Raw genomic sequence first — 13,750 nt, forward strand, 5'->3', positions numbered from 1 at the left:
GTGAGCCTTTGGACAGCGGGTCAAAAATAAGCTCGAGTCTAGGAAATCCCGCCCCCTGCCGTACGGGAATAGCATTGCTGACGGCGTTGTCGCGGTAACACACGCCGGGACGACGTCCGCGTATGTAACGATTTGGCAGGTATTTCTGTACATTGCTGGACATGCTGGCGATCATTTGATTGCCTCACAGTACTTCAGGCCCACGTGCTTTGTCTGTGCCGCCGCACGGTTGGACAAAGACCAGTCAAAGTGATCTACCACGCATTTTGGCTTTCGCCGTTCAGCTGACAACGACATAAACAAAGAGGATCGCCATTCGCACTTCGAATCGAAGCGAATGCTTGTGTATATTCCCACATCATCTTTATATGTACACGCAATAGATATAGACAGATTTGTATATCTACCATCTATCAATAATCTCTCATCTAGACGCCCGGCTGCAGCCATGCATGAACTACCTGAGGGACTGAACAATTCACTACGGTCATTTCGCGGCAGCATATACGGAAACAGCCTACGATCAAAGACGAGGGAGCTCGAAGACGATCTCGAAAAGGGTTCGGACGTATATGAGAAGAAATCTGAGGACGATGATGACGATCAGGTTGAGAGACCTCTGAGAGCCGTGGTTCTGGTGCGCCTCCTCCGAGACAATCCATGCAGGGACTAGCGACTGACGAAGCGACAGCACCCGACCCATTCCTACTATGCCCTTCGACAACAGGCGGAAGCAGACGAGGAAGCGCGCAAGGTTCTACGACTGCCTCGCTCAGGTGTCTCGCCGCATCGGTTACAGACAGGTCCTCACACGGAGTCTTCACAACAAGATCACCAGCCTTACGATCCCGATCCTAAGCAAGCAACCGAATCCCAAGATCCCAGATCGAACCCGGCAAAAGCCTCCGATGGCACTATCCTACCCAGACGACAAGCCACCTTTGACGTCCCTCAGACACCGGCATCTGCCAAGAGAAGTTTATTCACCGGCCCCAAAATCTCTGACCCTGACCCTGCCGCTGACCGCCTAGATGATGAAAGAACACCCTTGACCCACGAAGATTTCCTCGAATTGATGGGCCTACGGCCGCCCACGGGCCGCTACGACCTCCCCAAGCACCTCTCCGCGCCAAAGGGCCTTTACGGCACCATCAACAGTCGCCTGAGCTACGTCAACTTCAAGTACCGCGTCTTCGACGTCTTCACCTACTTCTTTCTCATCCTGCAGGTCTTCCTCAGCGCCGTCTTCATCGTGCTGGGCAGCCTGACGCAAGTCGACAGCCACATCGCCATCGCGATCCTCGGCGCAGTATCAACAGTGGTAGCCGGCGCGTTAGCGCTGATGAAAGGTCAAGGTCTACCGAATCGCCTACGGCAAGTCCGCGACGACCTGCGGAATGTGCTATTCGAAGCAGAGGAGCTGTATTTCGACGCGGCGTCGGGCCGCTCGGTGTATTACCGGGACATTCGGAAACTGAGGGAAGACTATCTGCGCGTCACGGAGGAGGCGAGGAGGAACCATCCCGACACCTGGAATCGGACTACGACGGAGATTGCGAAAGCGATCAACCCGAAGAGTCCACATGTAACGGCGGTGGCGGGATCGAATACGCCTGCGGGCGCCCAACATCATAAGTCTGCAGTTTAATGGAAAGTGAGCCACCAAAGCCTATGATGTGCGTGATTACCTCTAACGTGCGTCTGTGTCGTGAATGACTCGTCTGTCAGTAATTTGTTGTCTGCCATTCATTTTAGCGCTGTCAAAGTCATGAAGTTTGATGTAAGTTGGAAAGAGAAATTGGAAACCGTAGTGAACGTGAAATTTGCAGTGCATTTTAAATAGAGGAGTATCAAAAATAATGGAGCCGCGCTGCTGTGATCATCGAGCGTCTGTGGATTCCCGTCCAGCGAGAAGATCGTAACAAAAAAGAATGCAAGCTAAGTACATTAGAAAGGATAAGTCAAAAAACCTTGATATATATATGCAGAGGGGTATTCAGAGCATATTCGACATGGGTATCATCATGAGGTAAAACTGTCGTTGCTGAACTTGCTCTGCGGACGTGAAGTGAAACAAAGATGTGCGGATCTCAGATCGATCCGTTGGCGAATGTAGCGGAAAATTGTGAAAAGGAAAAAGAACGAAGGAGTTCGAAGCGAGTTTTGTCGAGATGAGATGTGGAGATCCAGGTCCAGTGTCGGCTATCGGGCGGCAATGACGACGAGCGCGATCTGTCGTTCGAGTTAGCAGTTGATTCGATTTGGTCTGCGAGTAGTGCATATAGGATGACTTACCACAGCGCCGATCACAAGCACTCCGACGACGCTCATGACCCGATTCAGCATTCGCCACCAATGCCCCTTGAGGTAGGCTCTCTCCTCTCGCCAGCGCCTTTCAGCGTCGCCCGCTTCGTGCTTCATAAGCGCACTCTCGAGGTCTTCTGGGCCGGTGACCGCCATACGCTGGGTCAATTCCTCGAGCGACAACGGCCGCGCGGGTAGCGGAAGAAGAGCACCCACCATCCACATGAGGGGGAAGATGAAACCGGCGACGAAAAATAAGACTTGGCGGTTGCTTCGTGAATGCACCAGTGTGTCGAGGCTCTCAACAAAGCTAGGTGCCTGCCACATTGACGGGCGTGCTTGACGTCGCGAGGGAACAAGGTGGGGATGTTGGATCATGAACGCACGCGTCTCATCCTTGGTCATGGGTCGAGGGTAGTCCAGATGATCCCAATCTTTCTGACGCTGGTAGGTTCGTGGGTAAGGTTCTATTGCTTGTAGGGCATCTACGAGGGAGATCCGTTCGGGCTCCTCCGCTGATGAGATCACATCGCTGTGGTCTTTCACCAGATAGACTGCAGGGATACTTGGAACTGAGCCCCGTTCCGACTCGACCTGAGCGGGAGGACCTGCCCTGCGAGACTTACGATGGTAGCGAGAGCGCTCCTGTGACTTGCTCACCTTCTCACTTTTTCGGCTGCGTGATCGGAAGATGCTTGGCTGGGAGGAGAGACTCCATCGTCTCTCACCTCGCGTAGATGGGCGAGACGTGATAGATTCGGCTCGGCTTTTGGTAGTATTCTGCCGGCTCAAGGCGCTGCGCTCTGTCCACGTGCTTCCGTTTCGAGAGTGCGCGACAGGACGGCGTCGCACCGTGCCGATGCTGGACATGGAAATCTTGCTCGAGAGCACAGCCGTCCCTGCGTAGTAGTGCTTTGCCCAAGCTGGGAAGGCCACACTTGTGTAGCTCCACCTTTCTGTCTCGTTGTATGCACCATGATTGAGGTTTCGTGGTGTCGCGCCATCGTCCCGTTGACGGATTGAATAGCCAGAGCGTTTCTGCCGTAACGGAGGTGCTTGAAGCGCAGTGAGGGTATCAACTCCTTCATCAACGTCAGCGACAGGGAATCGCGATTCCATTGACGGCATATGGGCTTCTGTAGACTTCGCAGGCGGAGACACCTCGAAGAGCGGCTGTGGGATCAGACTGGTCTCGCGATAGATGCCTAGTGTCATGTCTCCAGGCTCGTCGTCACTACTTGCTCCAGCGACAGTTACGGGGGGAATGGCGCCTCGTTCGGTTAAGCTGTCAGTGCTGTGGCCTGGCCAGGACATTGCCGGAGTCATCTCGAGTCGGTCTCCGGCTTGGGTACCACTACCAAAAGAGAGCTGACTGTACTGTTGACTGTGGCCGTGTTCGCTTTCGCTTGCGATCGTACTGAGGTAGCCGCGGTAGCCATGACGAGGATATGGATCGGTATGCGGATTATGGGAAGATATCGCTTGCGAAGAAGAAAATGAATGATTACTGTGTTGGAATGTCGAAGAAATCGAAGATGGCATGTGTCGTAATCGTTTCTTCGGTAATTGTAAAGATGGTAATGTATCGTTAGAAGAGTCAGTAAATACGGAATTATTAGTTGCAAAACTTCGACCTGTGTCTGGTCGGAAGGAAGGCGAGCGCGCCAGGCGCGTATTGATCGAATCATATGAAGTTGCGTATTTGAGCGGATGCGTTGGCGAACGTGGGCGAGATGATGGGCTAGTATATGCTACGAAATTTGGCGAGGATGGAGGATACGATTGTTCGGATAGAGGGAGCGATTCTTGACTTGAGTAGAAACCTAAGGCAGCGCCAGGCCGGCGGTCAGGAGTAAGAGATGCCGCATCGAATGCGCCGAGCGATGACCTTCTGCCTGGACTGGCCGTCTTTCCGAGGGAGGCCAAGTCGGAGTCGAACGCCATGTTGCGAGATTGTAAACGAGGAGTGTTCATGTGCTCGAAGCGCTCGGTTGGTTGATATACGGAGGAGGAAGGCGACACTGTTGAGGGCGGAACCACTCTGACAGTGGCTCGCGTCGTCGATGGTGGGACAGCCGACACCTCTGGTAGATCGTGCAACACGGAGGATCCTTCTTCTTCTTGTTCTTCTTTATCATATTCTTGTCCCTTTGCAACATGCTCGTATTCATACTCCTCGATCTGTGAATTCTCGTCGGGCATCACCTCCTCAATTCGCTGCTCGGCTAGATCCTCTGGAGGCGGCGACCCCTGCAGTGTCGTGCCTTCACTTATACGCTGTTTCCGTTCATGTGGCACGTCCAAAGAGACCGTACTCTCATTGTTGTAGAGAGTCGATGACTGCGAGTAAGCGTCGGACACAGCTCTGTGCGGCGTCCACTTCGAAGCACTGGTAGTACTGGCTGGCTCGAGCCCTGGAATGGTGATTTTGTGTGACTTGATCGCCTCTGATTTATCTGAAACACCGTAGCCGGCGGCTGAAATTGGGAACACGGGCTTTGAGCTAGTGATACCCTTGGCTCCATCGAATTGAGGTAGCAAGCGTGCAACCTTGCCTTGCGAGCGCTGGCCTCGGACATTCTCCTTGCCATCCTCGCTGTCACTGCCAATGCGAGCCGAAGATGCTGGCGACGGCGGGACCAGGCGCACCGTCTTGGTCGGATCGCGGCGGGCATTTTGTGTGTTGTTCTGCGATTTTGTGCGCTCGTGGAGTGGCGGACGGCGACGAGCAGCGAGGATTCTAGCATCGCCCGCCGATGCTAGAAGGGCCTGAGGAGGCAGGAAGCCAGACATGGTCTGCTTCTGGCGTTTGGGGTCTGGATCGAGAAACATGGGGACGAGCTCGCTAATAATACAATGGAAAGAAATGAAGACCGATTAGGATCGTGATGCATGACCAGAGCATGAGAGGCCTCAAGCCATGTGAGAGAGTGGATGCGCAACTGATGTAGGCGCGCGCTGCCAGGCGGTTCGCGATGTGGGTGTGAGTTCGTCCTGATGTTTGCTGTCTCGAAGGACGGATATCGATGTCGCGTACTGTGCAGCTCGACCTGCATGCGATTGCTGTACGATCAACCAGAATCTGGTTCGTCGAAGAGAAATGGACGCGCGCTACGCCGAACTGTCCTTTCTCGGCTTTTCCTTCAGTTTTCTTCTCACACTCGCTTCGCTCGTGACCGCAACTGGAGATTCGATAGTGACAGTATGATAATGAACGATGCAGACTCTCAATGGTCCTAGGAAATGATTGATTCGAAGAGTAAGAGGAAGAATGAACGCGCCTCAAGTCGACCGCGTCGTGCGTGAGAGGGAACAAAACGGTCAGCACAGAGGCACCCGCGAAGGCAATCCAGTCAGCATCATCCGAGACGAATATCCGAGTGGAGTGACGACAACGCCGTTGGGACTGGCCTGCACAGTACATGCAAGCGCGTAGAGCGCCCACGAGAATACGAGATGAGACGGGTGTGGTCCAGTCGCCCTCCAAGCCCTCATTGGAACTTGCTCTCGGCCAAAATTATTATTGCAAGATGCCGACCGACCGTTGATCCCAGCGGCGACGCGAGCATGACGCGCTAAACGCCGGACACCAACGCAGCAATTAATTTCCTACACCCGCCCACCCCTGCGTCTATTCATTCTCTTCTATTCTAATGGATCGCCCGAGCCATGGACGAAGAATGTACCATCCCCGTGGCCGTACTCGTCAAGAACATCAATTTTTGTCTGCAGGATTCCTCCTTGCCTCATGAAGATACCCGACTGATGGGGAAAATACGTACGAGGACTCGTCATCCTGCTCCGATCTCCAACGGGCTGTTCCATCGGATCCAAGCACCGATCGGCGCGCAGGGAAATCGTCGTTGGCGATCTACTGCTACATACTGCACTGTGTTTCCAACTGGACGCCATGTCCTCCTCTTGACGGTCTGGACAAATCGCCATTCCTCAGTGCATGCTCCGTGAGGAATCTCCATAGGAAGTGGGGTCTCGCTCATGACAGCCGCATGCTCGCGCGCCACGCCATGCCCGGCTCTACTGCAGGACGAAATCATCATCTGCACGTCGAGCAGGAAAATGGCGCCCGAATGGCTAGCTGCAGGGAGGACCAAATTACAGAATGCATTCATCCGGAGTATGGAGGTTTGCTGGTCGTCGAATAGATGGCAGCATGGACCTTTTGTTGTTGAACACATTCATAGACTTTGAGATATTTAATCACTGATGTGAGAGCATCGACTGAACGACGACAGTGCACGATAATTCTCCTATTCCAACCTCGTCGCCGTTCAGGGACGAGCGGTGAAGGAGTCTAGAGCATTTGTTAGGTAAGTTGATCGTGCAGCTCAGGAAATTGGAGTCCCTGCCACAATCGTTCAACATGCCCATCATCATCATAATCCGATGTTACCCTTCAGAGGTTATTCTCGCGGGTACTGTACAAAGTACGCAGCAGAATTAATCTGCAAGGAAACCCGGCGCTTCTCACAGTACTTTGCCTGGTTTTGGAAGGACTTTGGGTAGGCGCGTACATGTACCACCACATGGAAATGACCCCGCAGAGGTCAGGAGATAATGCCACATGCAGAAACCCATCCACGATCTTTACACCCCGCCTGCACCTTCTTAACATTACTTGTATGCATGGCCTGTAAGTCGATATTTTAAACATCATCAGAATAATAATAGGAATCATAATGTCTCCGAGAATCCTTCGACATGTGCAACTCTTCCATTGCATAACCGCCAATGCACTCATCCCTTGGCACCTTGTGATACATCCCTGCAAGGACTCGTGGCACCAGCCAAAGAACCTTTGCATCATATTCGTGAATTCTACTCCCCTGAACAGCACGACGCCGGACCTCGTGTCTCAAATGTCACATTGATCGTTCTTTCGTGTCGGGCGTTTCGCTTTGTAGCTCTCGATCTATTTCCGGTCGGCGACAGACCGGCGCTTTGATGAGACGTAGGGTACCACAAAATCGTCATGTTTCAGCCACGGGAGATCCCACAGAGGACATGCGTAAATTCCTTTATGGAAACCGGATTGCAACGAAAAGCAGTATTCATAAAGTGGCTCTATTACAGACTAGACATCAAACGATCACTCCCTTCCTCCGCCAAGGAGATTAAGTCCTTTGCACACTCATACCCTACCCAATCGAATTCGTCCGTCGCTCATTGATACATGAAACCGAAGCGTTCCTCCCCACGCCGAACTAGGCGGAAGGGAATTTGGCCTTTACGGAGCTGAATCGTGATGACGGTGCCCATGCCGTTCTCCAAGCGGTCGACCGCGTGGGCGTAGGCCTTGTTCCAAGCGTCGCGCTTCTGCGACTCCGTCGCCGTCTCGAATGCCTCATCGGAGAGGTACTCGCTAACATCTAGTTCGACGGACCATTTCTTGAAAATGACGGCGATGACCGCTAGGATCTCTACTTGCGCGAAGCGTCGGCCTAGGCATGAGCGGTAGCCCTCGCTGAAGGGGATGTAGGCGCCGCGAGCCGGGCGATAGAGCGAGGCGGCGGTGTCGGGTCGCTTATCGGGGCCGTCAAAATCGAGACCCTCCTCCTCAGCATAGGCGTTGGCGTCGGTGTTGTCGTTGTCCTTGGTCGGGTCGAGTAGCCATCGCTCCGGTCGGAAAGTGTTGAGGTCCTTGATAGACGTGTGTGGCCAGTACTTGGGGTTTCGGTGCGTGGCGCACGCATTAAGAGTGATATAAGTTCCACCAGGGATTGTGGTGTTCTTGCCGCCGCTGAGGCGGAGACCCTGCGGGCGATCGGCCAATGTGGATTTCGGGATGCCGAGAACGGGCGGAATGAGTCGTAGCTCCTCATTCATCACGGCGCCGCACATGCTGCCAAATAGTCGTGCCATGTCCACGTCGTAGCTCCACTCAGATGATGGCCGATCACCCAGGATGGAGTCTAGATCGGATTGCAGGCGTTTCTGAGACATCATGTGCATTGCGAGGAACACGAGTGAAAAGTGAATGGTGTTGGCGGCTGTTTCGTGGCCCGCAAGAATGAAGACGAACGCGTTGCCAAGGATCTCGTCGTCGGAAAGAATCTGCTTGCTGCCGCCCTTGCCATCAGGTTCGGCGTTGAGGGACTCGCTCGTGATGCCAGCGCCTTTGACGAGGGCCCCCATGAGATCCATATCCCCGAGCTGAGTTCCGTTCTTGACATCATTCCGCTTGGTGTCGTACATCTCACGCATATACTGGCCCCATTCTGTGTAGGCTTCATAGGTTGTTTTGTGAATCTTGAATGGTGATATTTTCAAGAACCATTTGGGGATGATAATGACACTCAGCAGTTGGTGCAACAAGGTCTCGAGAGCGGACTTGTAGGTCATTGTGTGGCCAGGCGGAACAGCCGTGGTTCCCTCTTCGTGCGGCCACGCCAATCGCACACCGAAGCCAGCCCGCGAAATGACGTGCAGTGATAACCGCATGGCCTCCGGGGCGCCATCTTCGATCTTCCCACTTGCGCGGGCGTCTTTGCTGCCGGTCCACTGAACGATCATACTTTCGGCCTGGTGCAAAGATTCCTTCCAGACGAGCAGGTTGTTCTTCTCGGTGAATGGTGGGCTGGTCACCTTGCGATGATGCCGCCACATCTGTCCCTCAAGCGAGACGACATTCTTACCGTAAATGTCGACACCCTTGTACATCTCAATTGGCTTTGGGAAATCATTTCGACGAGTAGTGATCTGACTGACGGCCTCGGCATCGGCAGTGAATACAGTGTTCTTGCTCGGTGAGACAAGCACATATGAGTCAGTGCCCAGTTCTTCGAAGATGCTATAGCCGAGTTTCCATGTAAAATCAGGGCTCATGAACCTATGGCGGACCAGTCAGAACCAAGGGTATTATAGAAAATCCGATCATTGAACATACCGCAGCCATGATTTCGTCCAGGATGTTGGTAGCTTGTTGAATACAGGTATGAAAATTCCGGACACGATCATCCACGGAGTACTAAAATTGTACCACGGTAACACAAAGTAAGGCAATCCTGTCTGTTTGGCGGCGGCGATGTTTTTGGCGAGCGCCGTGCGTCTACTGATCAGCGTCCAGGCCACCAAGCCCACCGCAGCGAGCGCATAAATGTAAAGCATCTTGGCCGGGACACCAAACCGCCAAATCGAAGAAAAGATCGAGTGAACGGGCGTCACGAATGGAACAGTTCAGGCGTCGTAATTGTACTTGTATTTCTTGGGATGATCCGAGAGAGGAAGGAAGGGAGTTCGCGTGAATCAACTGGCGCGGATGCGATTTGATGTATCGTTCGGTCTTTTTGCAGCAGTGGACCGAGTGCGGGATGGCAAGTTCCCGGGGGCGCAAGCGCGTGGATTTTCCACCTAGCAAGTTGTTGTGAATGCGATCAAATCTAGAAGCAGTATATATAATAAATGGAGATTGGCCAGCGGCTTCCAATGTTATGAGCCTTACTACTTCAAATCATTTATGCAGTCCTCGAATAAATTTGTTGTTATATACCTAGAAAATACCTAGGAAACGACTCTATGACGGTGAGAGGACGTCGAATACTATCGTCCCGTCGGACGAAGTTCCTATCCGAGCGGTCGATGGATATGACGAAACCAAATCTTCCTCCTTCTCAAGCTAGGGAACAGCATTCAATGCTGCCGTCGGACATGTTGTTCTTCCGCTCCAAGATTCTATATTTCACAGTGCATCCTCGGCGACGATTACAGCAGCCGTCGATGCCCATTTAAATGAACGAGTGGTATACACTCACGATGCATAACTTCAAGGAAAGTAGCACAGCCAGCTGTGCGCGACAGGTGGATGACGATGGCTGGTTGACTTCTTTTGAACATCATTGAACGACTGGGCGAATTGCAGCTGGATCCGAGACCGAGCGCTGAATAACTGGCTTGTGATCATTGGCAGCATTTGCTTGCTGTTCGGATTCGCACTCCGTGGACATCTGCCCTCGAATCCTCGTACGCCGTATTCAAACACTTCGGGAGAGACTACGTCCGTCCTTGGATTCTGACGAGGAAGTGTCTCTGGCATTGCCCAGTAGATATGTACAGGATCGCGTCAAACTTGGCGTTTGCTGTACTGTCTACTTCGGTATCGGCGCATGGATTCTCGTCGTGTCGGATTCGATATCAGAAACATTGCTAGTTGGCCGCGATCAATGCAAATTCAATCAACAGGTCTAGTGCCGGCCAAGGAGGAGCAATGATCGCATAGTCATGGAGACCCTCCTTCAAGATCAATTGTGCACTGTGCTCTCACGCAATATGACTACCAGGGTGAAGAATGTATTAATCTTTCCTTGACCCGGATCCATCTTACTCGCCAATTGGGGCCAGGATTTGGCGAAATCGGGTGGACTTGCCCGAGTTTCTACCACGATGATGACATCAAGGCCGTAATAGTACAGTACCAATAGATTGAAAACAGTGCTAAGCGCAGAAGCGACGAATTTGGGCAAATGAATTATCCCTACGGCCTGGGATCGTCATTCCTCTTCGATGGGTTCCAATGTTTGCTATCGCCAGCAAGGCCGTCCAGTGAACGAATGATCAGAGCTTTCATCGGCATTGCAAGGCTCAAAACTATGCCGCTTCCTCTATGGTTCATGAGACACGTGTGTATTTTGCTATATCTCAAACATTGCTTCGATACTGATCAAAACGAACCTTCACTTTATCTAGAAGTGACCCATCTCCTACAAAGTGCCAATCACGACAAAGATGCGCCTCCCGGTCTACAGCTTCTCCTTCCTGTTTCTCTTGCCATCTCTCGCCATCGCGACTCCCGACATCACCAGTACCAATGCCACGACATGCAAGGAAGACCTCCACTACGTCGCGTTCACCCTCCAACGCTACCTTCTCGATCCGAAAGAAGTCGGCGATCCAGGCAAGGTCAAGGCCGGCTGTCGCGCAGGAGATGAGTTGGGCGACGCGATTGATCGAGTGATCAATTTGAAAGGGGAAAAATGTATTGAATCCCCAGACAATAAAACATTTGGTGCCATTAGCATGGTCGTGACTTCGGACCTGAGTAAGTTCTTCCTATTGTGCCCAATTGATTCACCCTTTGTCTCTGGCCGCCGCTCGTGATGGGGACAACTTGGCAAAATGACTGACGTCTCGCGACCTTTACAGCCGGATTGTGGTGCGGCATGAGGTACCACTCAGGCTCTCGTTGCCATGGGCGAGCTTTCCGTCCCAGACGCTCCGTAAGTCTTCTCACCTCGCAGATTTCCGATCAAGAATTCAGCCATGATGCGGAATGTGGGCTAATCTCGATCGACTGGGATGTGTTTTTGCACCCCTCACACAGTCCAATGAGGGTGAATTCAGCGACTGCTTCTATCGTTTCCATTTTTACATGGGATATGATCCAGCAGGCCGAGAACGACCTAGGAGCGTGTCGGTGGGATGCACGAGGACGGGTGAAATGGATTTACAAACTCGTGGCGAGCAGGAGTGATGAGACAACTCCCCGCCGATGACAGGATTTCTATCTTGTCGTCAGGAGTGGTCATGAGTGGCATTAGTGAAGGTCGTTCGCCGAAGAGAGAGAAGCTTTCTTTGCATGGGGATCTGAGCCACTTGGAAGAAGACGTGTAGTGTACCATGAAGCTGAAATAAATCGCTCGTCCTCTAGTTCTCTGATGCTGTCGAATTCTTCGCTTCGATTGTTCGGGATCATGACTTTTGTGTGAAATTGATGAATCTATTGAATCTATTTGCGATGTTTTCAGTAAGCGTACATCTAAATCATTATTCCAATAGAAATCTAATGAACGCCTCAGCTATAGCAAGACCGTCATGGTCGCGGCTCACTCGGCTCATGGCCTCGTTGAACGTCTCGTCGTCGAGGATCTTCCCTTCATGCCGGCGTTCCAACAGCTCCGCAACGATGTCCTTGGTGAACTCCGGATGCCCTTGGACGGTGATGAGGCGGTTGCGGGCGTACATGCCTTGCGTGGCACATCGGTCGGTGGAGGCTAGGCTTTCGATTGATGCAGGATATGGGCCGTGGACAATATCACGGTGCATTTGGTGGATAGCCTGTGTGAGTGATCAGCCGATTAGTCTCCCTGTTGACGCCAGACCTGAGGGCCTAGGGCTGCGATGCAATAGATCATGATCGAGGATCCGTGAGTGAAAACGGGCGGAGGTGGATCAACGTACAATAGTCTCTCGTCCGCCAAAAATGCTCTTGCCCACCTCGCTGAGCTGTAGCTCTGTCACTGCCAGTTCCCAGCCTGCCTCACTTCGTCCGACGGGAATATCCAGCGCACGTCCAATGATCTGATGGCCGAAACAAACGCCGATCAGTCGAACCCGAGTCTGTGCGAGGATGCTCTTGGTAAATGAAACGAGGTTGAGGATCCAGGGGTCAGAGTCGAATGAATTAAATTCTATCCAATGTTGATAAAGTCCAATCAGCGAATAAGGTTCCTTCAACCGGGATACTCAAGGCTATACGAAGCCACAGTGGCGCAAGGCATAGATCTCATGGACGATTATAGTACGTACTGCTTCCGCTCAACAATACTGCATCGATGTCCTCCAATTTAGGATATGTCTCGGGTTTCTGGACCACGTTGAACCAGCTTATTTCAAGTGTCGGCGACCTGCCGTCATCGTTCTTGATCTTCACTGCAGCCGCCGTGAGTAGACGTTGGAATATCGGACCGTAGCCCTCTGCTAATCGGCCAATCGTGACGTCGCACTCAAGGATGGCGATTCGAATCGGCGCCTTCGCCATCACGAAGCCCTTTACAGCCGAGACTCCCGATAGCGTGCTTGATCGTGTTGAGCGTATAGGGGCAGCAGCTAGGACTTCGATGACAGACGATCGGAGGTCGTGTGACTTGCCGTGTTCATGAGCTGTCAGGGCAAGAGTTGCAGACAATGTGTGGTCATTACTCGGAGGTGTCCTCTATAGGGTGTACGAGTGTGGCTCTTAGGGTTTGGGTTGTCATCGCCAAACGCCGTGTTGATGCTGTCAATCAGGACTCATGTACAGTAGAATTTCCGTTCTCTAGTTCGAAAAGATCTATTCAGGCAATGCGAATTGTTTGAAACCTTGATTGCTCGCGTTTTGATTCTGGGGATTGATCAAAGCAGCCGGATTCATGGCCTCCCTTACTTCAAAATATGTCATAGACCTTCACGAATATCACCTCGTGGACAAAAAATCCATGCTTGTGATAACTCCTCGACACCATTTCATAATCGTGTACAATCACGTCCATGACGACGTTCACGGTGCATTTGTTCCAAACCACGTGATTCTCATGTTCGGAAAGCGATCGAACAGTCGATCCGAGCGTATCATTCCGGTGTCGGTCCCCAAAGATACAAACATGCAGGTGTCCAGAGAAGGATGGTCGACATGACCGAACAGCGCACGAGACATGGCTACAGGTACAGTAGCCCG

At 52.3% G+C, this 13,750-nt stretch overlaps 5 protein-coding genes across 5 annotated transcripts; 2 read left to right on the forward strand and 3 right to left on the reverse strand.

The window, feature by feature from the left end:
- The first annotated feature begins 226 nt into the window (after positions 1-226).
- Positions 227-1,795, forward strand: K489DRAFT_378796 (uncharacterized protein). Its single transcript, XM_033604491.1, has 2 exons — positions 227-637; positions 692-1,795. The coding sequence occupies exons 1-2, from the start codon at positions 449-451 to the stop codon at positions 1,646-1,648; spliced, it is 1,146 nt and encodes a 381-aa protein (XP_033461418.1). The 5' UTR covers positions 227-448; the 3' UTR covers positions 1,649-1,795.
- A 145-nt stretch (positions 1,796-1,940) lies between these two features.
- On the reverse strand, positions 1,941-5,381 carry K489DRAFT_181304 (uncharacterized protein). Its single transcript, XM_033599463.1, has one exon. The coding sequence runs from the start codon at positions 5,134-5,136 to the stop codon at positions 2,245-2,247; it is 2,892 nt and encodes a 963-aa protein (XP_033461419.1). The 5' UTR covers positions 5,137-5,381; the 3' UTR covers positions 1,941-2,244.
- Positions 5,382-7,503: 2,122 nt separating this feature from the next.
- Positions 7,504-9,351, reverse strand: K489DRAFT_303661 (cytochrome P450; the record flags this gene model as incomplete). Its single annotated transcript, XM_033600484.1, has 2 exons — positions 7,504-9,151; positions 9,209-9,351. Coding segments are annotated over 2 exons (1,791 nt in total), but the record flags the coding sequence as incomplete, so codon positions are not given.
- A 1,600-nt stretch (positions 9,352-10,951) lies between these two features.
- K489DRAFT_378800 (uncharacterized protein) lies at positions 10,952-11,674 on the forward strand. The gene has a single exon (XM_033604492.1). It carries the CDS (start codon positions 11,044-11,046, stop codon positions 11,413-11,415), a length of 372 nt encoding a protein of 123 aa, XP_033461421.1. The 5' UTR covers positions 10,952-11,043; the 3' UTR covers positions 11,416-11,674.
- Positions 11,675-11,746: 72 nt separating this feature from the next.
- Positions 11,747-13,334, reverse strand: K489DRAFT_378802 (class I glutamine amidotransferase-like protein). Its single transcript, XM_033604493.1, has 3 exons — positions 12,844-13,334; positions 12,496-12,725; positions 11,747-12,372 (listed from the first exon to the last, which is right to left on the reverse strand). The coding sequence occupies exons 1-3, from the start codon at positions 13,073-13,075 to the stop codon at positions 12,082-12,084; spliced, it is 753 nt and encodes a 250-aa protein (XP_033461422.1). The 5' UTR covers positions 13,076-13,334; the 3' UTR covers positions 11,747-12,081.
- Positions 13,335-13,750: the final 416 nt, after the last annotated feature.

Source organism: Dissoconium aciculare, assembly GCF_010015565.1.
Source record: "Dissoconium aciculare CBS 342.82 unplaced genomic scaffold K489scaffold_4, whole genome shotgun sequence".
In the NCBI taxonomy this organism is placed as follows: domain Eukaryota; kingdom Fungi; phylum Ascomycota; class Dothideomycetes; order Mycosphaerellales; family Dissoconiaceae; genus Dissoconium; species Dissoconium aciculare.

Bases quoted from the DNA above. Each gene is read 5' to 3' on its own strand.
- K489DRAFT_378796 (XM_033604491.1), top strand. From the start codon at position 449: ATGCATGAACTACCTGAGGGACTGAACAATTCACTACGGTCATTTCGC. The intron at 638-691 runs GTGCGCCTCCTC...ACGAAGCGACAG, and splicing joins CTCTGAGAGCCGTGGTTCTG to CACCCGACCCATTCCTACTA.
- K489DRAFT_181304 (XM_033599463.1), bottom strand. From the start codon at position 5,136: ATGTTTCTCGATCCAGACCCCAAACGCCAGAAGCAGACCATGTCTGGC.
- K489DRAFT_378800 (XM_033604492.1), top strand. From the start codon at position 11,044: ATGCGCCTCCCGGTCTACAGCTTCTCCTTCCTGTTTCTCTTGCCATCT.
- K489DRAFT_378802 (XM_033604493.1), bottom strand. From the start codon at position 13,075: ATGGCGAAGGCGCCGATTCGAATCGCCATCCTTGAGTGCGACGTCACG. The intron at 12,726-12,843 runs GTACGTACTATA...AACATTGGATAG, and splicing joins AGTATTGTTGAGCGGAAGCA to AATTTAATTCATTCGACTCT. The intron at 12,373-12,495 runs GTACGTTGATCC...TCACTCACACAG, and splicing joins TTGGCGGACGAGAGACTATT to GCTATCCACCAAATGCACCG.